This window comes from Triticum aestivum, chromosome 4A (genome assembly GCF_018294505.1).
Source record: "Triticum aestivum cultivar Chinese Spring chromosome 4A, IWGSC CS RefSeq v2.1, whole genome shotgun sequence".
Lineage (NCBI taxonomy): Eukaryota > Viridiplantae > Streptophyta > Magnoliopsida > Poales > Poaceae > Triticum > Triticum aestivum.
In genome coordinates this window covers 743,329,253-743,338,122 of record NC_057803.1, presented here as the reverse complement: position 1 = coordinate 743,338,122, position 8,870 = coordinate 743,329,253, and the positions used below count along the sequence as shown (strand labels likewise).

Below are 8,870 nucleotides of genomic sequence, written 5' to 3'. Positions count from 1 at the left end.
GTTTCATCCGCGCACCCAGCAAGGGTACGAGGATTTTCCTTCCGTTCCCCAATCAAACGCCGGTGGTGACGGGACCTATCTAGGGTTAGGGTTTGCCTGCGAAAATTCGACGGGCGAATCGACAGCGTGCCTTTGTCTCCATCCCATCCATTGATTCCGCCCATCTCGATTCCGTGCGAGGTTTTTGCTGTAGCAATTCCAGGAGGTAATGACACTCAAATTAGAGCTATCAAAGGAAGAGGAGAAGATCTTCCTACAGCTTCTTGATGTAGTCCGTCACTACCGCCTTGGCACTACGCTTCGCGTCGCCGGTGGCTGGGTCCGGGACAAGCTACTAGGGAAACAACCTACTGACATTGACATTGCCCTTGATAATATCACGGGCCAGGATTTCTCCGAGAAAGTCGATGCCTACCTGAAGTCCATAGGGGAGGGGGACAAGAAACGAGGAACCAAAGTTATCCCGTGGTAAGCTGTCTCCTCTCTTTATGATGCTAATCCACCTCCTCCTCCTCATTATTGTTACTATGACACTTCGACACATGTTTTTTGAGATGCCATAGCTATTTTTTAACTTGAATTATATATTGCCTTTTTTGTGCAGCAATCCAGACAAATCCAAGCACTTGGAAACTGCTAAGACGTACATGTTCGACAGAGAATTTGATTTTGTTAACCTGAGGTCTGAAAAATATGCAGAAAGCAGCCGCATTCCCACCATGGAGGGCGCCACTCCTGAAGACGATGCCCACCGCAGGGACCTAACAATTAATAGTTTATTCTTCAACATCAACGACAACATTGTGGAAGATTTTACTAGAAGAGGTATTGACGATCTCATCAAGGGCCTTATTGATACTCCTCTAGATGCCAAAGCTACCTTCTTGGATGACCCACTTAGAGTTCTTTGGGCAATTCGATTTGCCGCTAGATTCAACTTTACGTTATCGGATAGGTTGAAGGAAGCTGCTTCGGAAAAGGTGAAGTTGGAACTTGCTTGCAAGATCAGCAAAGAACGTGTTGGGAAGGAGATTGATCTTATGATGTCAGGCCAACACCCAGCTGCTGCAATGTCTTACATTCGTGATCTGAGGCTATTTTATACTGCATTTGCTTTCCCCAAATATTGCAACCCTCCAATTTTTGAGAATTGTGATCGGTCTTGTGTTTCACACATTGAATCAGCTTGGAACTTTGCAGTTTCAGTGCACAGCGGTGATTCTCATCCCATGCTGCTGGATGAACAGGAAAAGCTTTACCTCTATAGTGCACTCCTTTCCCCCCTCCGAAAAATGTTCTACTTGAATAAAAAATCTAAGGAGATTGCTGTCACTAGCTATATTATTGAGGAGTCATTAAAGCTGCCAGCATGTGTTGCTAAATCGGTTCTCGACGTGTATATTGCCAGCGGAAAATTTGCTGATCTAGTGCTCCTGTTTGAATCAAATGTCGCTTCGCGAGCTGTCAGAGAGGAGGTGGACGATGCATGTCATAATATACCAATGGACACATGGAAGCGTGTTTATGCAGGAGTCGTACTTAATGAAATAAAGGACTTATGGAGGGTGGCACTTGCTATATCCATTATCTTTTCTCCAGAAGTTGAAAATGCTGGCGGCACACTCAGGCAGCAGCAGGATGAGCTGCATCGGAGGAAAGAGCAGTACATGAGAGTTGAGCGTTCCATAACTGATCTAGGTCTCAGTGAGGTGTGGAAGTTGGAGCCGTTGGTTAATGGCAACATCATAATGCGAATTCTGCAGAAGTCAGAAAGTCCACTGATCGGAGAATGGAAAAAGCGTGTGTTCAAATGGCAGCTTGCGCATCCTGAAGGAAGCAGGGATGACTGCGTCGATTGGTTGACGGGATCGCAATCGAAACGCCAGAAAGTAGAATCCAGCATATGATGGTGAGCTGCCTGTCTATGCTAGTTATGCCAAGTCAAACCCTGCTGTGGATGGTTGGATACCTCTTGGCTCGCATTGGACGTTTAGTTTATCGTTCAGTTTATATTTCAAATTACTGCAGAATAGATTCCGCCAAAATATTTGTAATCACTGCTCCTCTGTCTACTATAAAACCAGGGAGACAGGGTACGATCAATGAAAAACCATAATTTTGTCAAAAAATGAAATTATCATGCCCGTTGCAAGGTGTGCGCTACATGCCAGAAGACTGCATTATGTACCACAAGACACAAAACCTTTCACCTGCTGTGAGATGAAAGATAGCCTTGTCTCAATGGTTTTCTCTAGTGGTCCGGTCCAATCGCAAGATCTTAGAAAGGCTCTATGGACCAATATGAACCACTTTTAGAAATTTTTACGTGTTTTGTATTATTTTCTGATTTTTAGTCTTTTTCTATCTGTTTTCGGTGGTAATCTGTTTCACTTTTCTGTTTTGTTTTCTTGTTTTTCTTTTCGCTTTTCCTATGTTTTTCACTTCGCTTTTCATATGTTTTGCTTTCACCTGGTCTCCTCCGCCGGTCGAGCCCTGTTCCTCTCCCTGCCTTATCGACATAGTGACCCTCCGAGGAAAAGGGAAAACCATGCCCAAAATTCAAAAAGAGCAAAACTAAACAGGGGTCGGGCCGGCGTTGCGGTAACAGGCTGAGATAGAAAAACTGGGTCTGAGTCTGACAGCAAAAACCAGCCCAAAAACCAAACCTTCCAGCGCGAATCTCCGCACAAGAGTGGACGGAGAGAGATTTGAATGTAGGCGAATTGAAAAACAATCGACTACAAAATAACAAATCCGTAAGGTAAAACAGGTTTATGCTTTTGTAAGCTAGTACGGTACTTACAGAAATAACACTTGGGAAGTATTCTTCAGTGTTTAAAAAGTACGCTTCGTCCCACTTAAGACGAGGGAATCCATATTTAGACCACACATTTCAGAAAACGAGTAATCTCAGCTACACTATGTCTTGCTGCTGCTACCCCCGCGACTGCAAGTGGGTCCCATCTCCTGGGCGAGCTTCCGTATCATATACTTCTGGACCTTGCCGGTGGATGTCTTGGGCAGCTCGCCGCGGAATACCACGGTCTTGGGCACCATGTACCCCACCATGTAATCCCGGCTCCATGCGATCACCTCGGCCACGGTCACCACGCCTGCAGCGCCCTCCTTCAGGCTCACGAATGCGCATGGTGCCTCTCCCCAGAACTCGTCTAGCCGCGCCACCACTGCCGCCTCCTCACCGCTGGGTGGATGAACATGGACTCCACCTCCATGATGCTGATTTTCTCACCCCCGCTGATGATCACGACCCGTCACACATCTCCAGGTACCCATCCGGGTGTATCATCCCAACGTCACCCGTGTAGAACCACCCGTCGTCCCGGATCGCCGCCCTTGTTGCCTCTCTATCGTTGAGGTACCCCAGCATGACGCACCCACCGCGGAGCACGATTTCGTCCATCGTGGTGTCGTCTCGGGGCATGCTACGACCTGTCTCGCCATCCACAATGTCCGCCTCAGCCATGCCAGGGGTGCGCACACCTTGCCATGCCTTGAGACGTGTGCGCTAGCTCTGACGTCGGCAGCTTGTTCCGCTCACCCTTCCATGCACATGACACGACGTCGCCTCCAGTATCCGCCAGCCCATACCCATGGCTGACCTCAAAGCCCAATGCATCTGCATGATGTAGCACTGCCGCGGGCCGGTGTTCATGATTCGTACCTTCCTATGCAGAGGCTTGCGCACACCCTCCTGCGTGTTGTCCAGCATGCTGAGGACGACAGGCACGCCACAGAGATGCGTGACCCCGTGATCCATGATGGTTGTCTACACATCCTTGGCATCACTAGTAGAAAAGGGGGCAATGGTCCAGGCAGGGCCAGCCCATTAATTCCGGTTCAGTCCAGAACCGGGACCAATGGGGCATTGGACCCGGTTCGTGAGCCCCGGGGGCCGGCCGGGCCACGTGGGCCATTGGTCCCGGTTCGTCTGGACCTTTTGGTCCCGATTGGTGGGACGAACCGGGACCAATGGTCCTCGCTCCTGGCCCACCACTATTGGTTCCGGTTGGAGGCATGAACCGGGACCAAAGGCTGTCCATTAGTCCCGGTTCATACCACCAACCGGGACTAAAGGGTTGGTCCTCGTTTCGGCCAGAGTTTAGTCCCACCTCACCAACCGAATGGGGCTCACATCGGTTTATAAGCCCCTCCCTCTCTGCCTTGTTGAGCTCCTCTCAAAATGAAAATAGATGCCCTTATACAGGAAATTTGACCTAAATTCATACTGAATTTCTCTGAAGTTAGTAGAAATTTATTATGAATTTAGGTTGAATTTTCTCTATAAGCGCATCTATGCTCATTTTTTTAGTAAAGTTAATCACAAGTATTCTTTCTTCTATTTATTTCTGAGTAGTTTTTTATATATTTTTTTCTTTTTTGCTATATTTATTTTTTTTCTTTTTTTTCTGAGTTGTAATAAGTCATTAAAAATAAGCATCTATGCTCATTTTTTTAGTAAAGTTAATCACAACTATTTTTTCTTCTATTTATTTCTGAGTTGTAATAAGTCATTAAAAATAAGCATCTATGCTCATTTTTTAGTAAAGTTAATCACAACTATTTTTTCTATTTATTTCTGAGTAGTTTTTTATATAGTTTTTTTCTTTTCTGCTATATTTATTTTTTTATTTTTATTTCTGAGTTGTAATAAGTCATTAAAAATAAAAAAGAGGCGCAATGCTCGTTAATTAGCTTCAAGCCTTTCGGAATAGTGTAAACTGCACTGCACATAGCTCCGTGCAGTCTACCCTAATCCTCAAGGCTTGAAGCTAAGCAACATGCAGGTGAGCATTGAGCCTCTTCTTCATCGTCTCTGCACTCAGGGCTTATAAACCGCTGCGAGTGCCTCTCGCTTGGCGAGGTGGGACTAATTAAAAACAGCTGCAGAAAGAATCAACTAAAAACAGCTGCAGAAAATAAATAAGTAATTAGACGGGTGCATTGGTACCGGTTGGTGGCACCAACCGGTACCAATGCCCCTCTTTGGTGGTCTTCGTTTCCCGCCCTTTGGGCTGCTGAAAAGAGGTCTTTAGTTTCGGTTGGTCGCACCAACCGGGACTAAAGGGGACATTAGTCCCGGTTTGTGCCACGAACCGGGACCAAAGCCTTTGCTATATAAGTAGCACTTAGGAAAATTTCAGAACCGCATCCCTACTTCGATGTCTCCTCCTCCTCTCCCGACGCCGCGCGTCGTCCCCTGCCGCCACCTCGCCGTCGCCGCCCCGCCCCGACGCCATCGCCTCCCCGCCCCGACGCCGTCGCCGCCCCGCCCCGCCCCGACGCCGTCGCCGCCTCGCCCTGCCGCCCCGACGTACGTCGCCGCCCCGGCCCGCGCCGCCCGATGTCATCGCCGCCCCGCGCCGCACCTCGCCGTCGCCGTCGCCGTGAGCAACTTTTTATGATTTTTGTTAGATTTTTTTAGATTTTTTTTGTTAGATTAGATGTGTAGTAATTTAGATATGTAGTTCATAGTATGTTAATTTAGATTGTGTAATTAATTTGTTCATATTGTGTTAGATTTTTTTCTGTTAATAGATTTTTTTGGTGATATTATTGTTGAATATGCATGTTGGTGATATTATTGTTAATAGATTTTTTTTGGTGATATTTAGATTGTGTAATTAATTTTGTTCATAGAATTTTAATGATTTTTTTGTTCATAGTATTTAGAAAAAGGAAAAAAATAAGAAGAGAAAGTGTTTAATATAATTAGTTAGAAAAATACTAGTTTATTTTTAGTAAGTACTATTTTATTTTATTTCTAGTAAGTGCTTCATATATAGTTGAACTAGCTAGTTGATTTAATAAACTAATTTATTTTACTATATATAGAAGTAGTTTGTTTTTAGTAAGTACTACTTTATTTATTTATAGTAAGTGCTTAGTAGTTGAACTAGATAGTTGATTTAATTAATAAAATTACTTTATTTAACTATATATAGAAGTAGTTCCCGCATCGACGTCGGCGATGCCTATCCCGCATCCTCGTCATCGTCGACTCGGCGGTGGAGGCCTGCTTGATCAGGGCCATGTTCGGGACTAGGCTCCGTCGGGCTGGTATTGGGAGGTGCTACCTTCCGGGGGACGTAGGTTGGTGAGGAGGCAACCTGTTGTTGACCCGATCCTTGTTTGGTGGCGGTCGCGTGGGCCAGTGACGGTGCTGAGACTTCCGGACACCGCGGAGGTGGTACGTCACCGTGTCAGTGAGGAGGACGAGCACGTCCGTCACTACATGGTTGCATTGGAGGGCAAGTTCGACAATACTTGGCAGGTTCTTCAGGGATCTCACTGGAGCTATGATCCTGTGATAGTTCCTTATCTTTAGGTGTCCACCGCCCGCGACGATACCCGTCAGGCGCTACGGTTCTAGTTGTATTATTGATGCTATATTAGTGATAATATTCGATGATGTACGGACACCAAGAGATGATGTACTTTTGCTTATAATTATTGAATGCATGCTAATTTGAATACTACTTCATTTTATGATTTGGTTTTGCTTATTTTATGATTTGGTTTTGCTTATTGAATGCTCATATTGGATAAGTTCTCCTTCATTCCCGTGTGCTAGACAATTTGGTGTAATAATGCACTCGGGAATGAAAAGAGGAGCTACGTACATCACCGATAGTTAATCCATGATTAATAATAATGATCTAGTTTAAAATTTGAATTATGAACATAGGCCGGAAATATCGTACTCGGACGACGAAAACCGCCCGGGGGAGTGCGACTGGTGCCACGACGACCGAGGTATGTGCGACAGGTTCATTGAGCTGGATGAAGATCGGCGCTTCAGCATTAAGCTCGAGGAGACCTTCGATGTTCATACGGTACGCAACGACAACAATAGTTTTTTTCGTAATTAAGCACGACTTCAACTATTTTAACGTGTATTTTTCATCTTTTCCAATTCGACTAGCTTATCCCATGCTTTGCAAGACGCTATGTCTTGGAGAGGATGGGTTTCAAAGACCATGAAAATATGGAAACCAAAATAATTATCCTAAGTACCCATCATGGTGTGGATTTTCAAGTAAAGTTGTACAATGCTCAGAGTGTAACCCATTTTGGTTGCAAAAATTGGGAAGCACTTTGCAAGATGTATGGTTTTGATGAACGTATGCTTGTCACCATGGATCTTGGTGATCCTACAATCGAGCAAGAGAGACCTTCGATTTGGGTCCTTGCGGATACACCTCCAATTCTTCCCTCATGTAAGCTTAACATAGTTATTAAGTAATTTATATTGTTTATTTTAAAATAGTTGACATCTTATTTTCATTGATAGCTTATTTTCATTCTTCAAAGAATGTGCGGAAGATGGTAGACAGAACCTACTACACCAAAGGCTCCGAATTAACTTATCAGGAGAAAAATCATCTGGTCGCACTTTGTATTGATCTTGAGAATTACAATATCTACAATCAAACTCCTCAACATTATGGTCAATACGTGCCACTAGTGCACGTGTTGAACTACGGTAACTACCATGGGGATACCCTGGTAAGATTTTTTACTATTACGACATCCGTGCATCTTTTTGCACATTTCTAAAACTAGTACATCATTGCTAACTACGAAGTTATTACTATGTTTTTCAACAGATAATCCCGATTGATTGTGTGCCTCATCTAATGTATACGCACAGTACCCTTCATGTTTTGAACATACAACCAGGTCTTCCTACGAATCTCAACTGTCCATACCGGGTTTCTAAAAGAAGTGGAGACATGACAATCAAAGAATGGAAAAAATGTATGGACAGTCGTAAGGAGCTTCTTGGAAGCAAAAGGCAGCGAAGGGCAAAAATTGGAGACAGGATGATCGCCATTCTTCATAATAGAGAGTCAGGGTCTATATTGTTTTATGCTATTTTACCTTAAGGGTGTTTAGGTCCTACCTGATACTGATGATCATGTGCTAAGAACAATTATGTAGGGTTGGGTTCGATGACTATGAGGATGATGATCGTATGACTTATTATTAATAACGAGTAGAAGTTGTATGATGATGCATGATTAGTAGGACTTGTTATTATATATGATGATGTATGATGCGAGCATGCATGAGTTATTATATCAGCGGGTGAAATGAACATAGCAGTAACGTTGGTAAACCAAGGACGAAGATATATGAGAGGACACTTCTCTCTATTAGCTAGCTAATAACAACCTAAAAATGACCCCCAAAACCCCTAAAGCAGCCACTTTTCTAAAAAAAACATGGATTTTTGGTCCTGGTTGATGCCTCCAACCGGGACAAAAGGCCCCCTGACTGGGCTCGGCGCACCGGCCACGTGGAGGCACATCTGTCCCGGTTCGTGTTTGAACCGGGACTAATGGGTGAAGGTATTAGTAACGACCCATTAGTCCCGGTTCATGAACCGGGACTAAAGGCCCTTACGAACCGGGACTAATAGGTGTTCTTCTACTAGTGCATCGACGCGGCGGAGACAGATGTTGGTGCCGCCGTCGACAGCCATTCCCCAAGGGAAGCCCCACCCATTGGCGTGGAACATGGGTAGTGTCCACATGAACACCGGCCGCGGCGGCACTGCCTAGTCCACCAGCGACACCATGGTCACCGAAAAGATCCCACAATGGCAGTGCACGACCCCCTTGTAGGGGACGAGGATCCCCTGTCGTACGACACCCAACCGTTCCCTCACTGACATGTGGGCCAATGACAAAGGCCGTACGTCAGAGGAGCCGTTCCCCTTGTAGGCTGAGGAGTGGGTGACCAACATATAAGGGTGGCTCTCATTTTCTTAGAAATGCTAGAAGCACATGGTTAGAAGAGAGTTTTGCTATGGCCACAATGTATGAATAGCTTGTGCGCTCGCATAG

General features: G+C 45.1%; 1 protein-coding gene and 1 pseudogene across 1 annotated transcript; one reads left to right on the top strand and one right to left on the bottom strand.

Annotated features, from left to right (window-relative positions):
* Positions 1–208: 208 nt before the first annotated feature.
* On the top strand, positions 209–2,047 carry LOC123084523 (CCA tRNA nucleotidyltransferase, mitochondrial-like). Its single transcript, XM_044506079.1, has 2 exons — positions 209–468; positions 605–2,047. Exons 1-2 carry the CDS (start codon positions 209–211, stop codon positions 1,905–1,907), a joined length of 1,563 nt encoding a protein of 520 aa, XP_044362014.1. The 3' UTR covers positions 1,908–2,047.
* Positions 2,048–2,919: 872 nt separating this feature from the next.
* LOC123084522 (2-methylpropanoate--CoA ligase CCL4-like) lies at positions 2,920–8,602 on the bottom strand (annotated as a pseudogene).
* Positions 8,603–8,870: the final 268 nt, after the last annotated feature.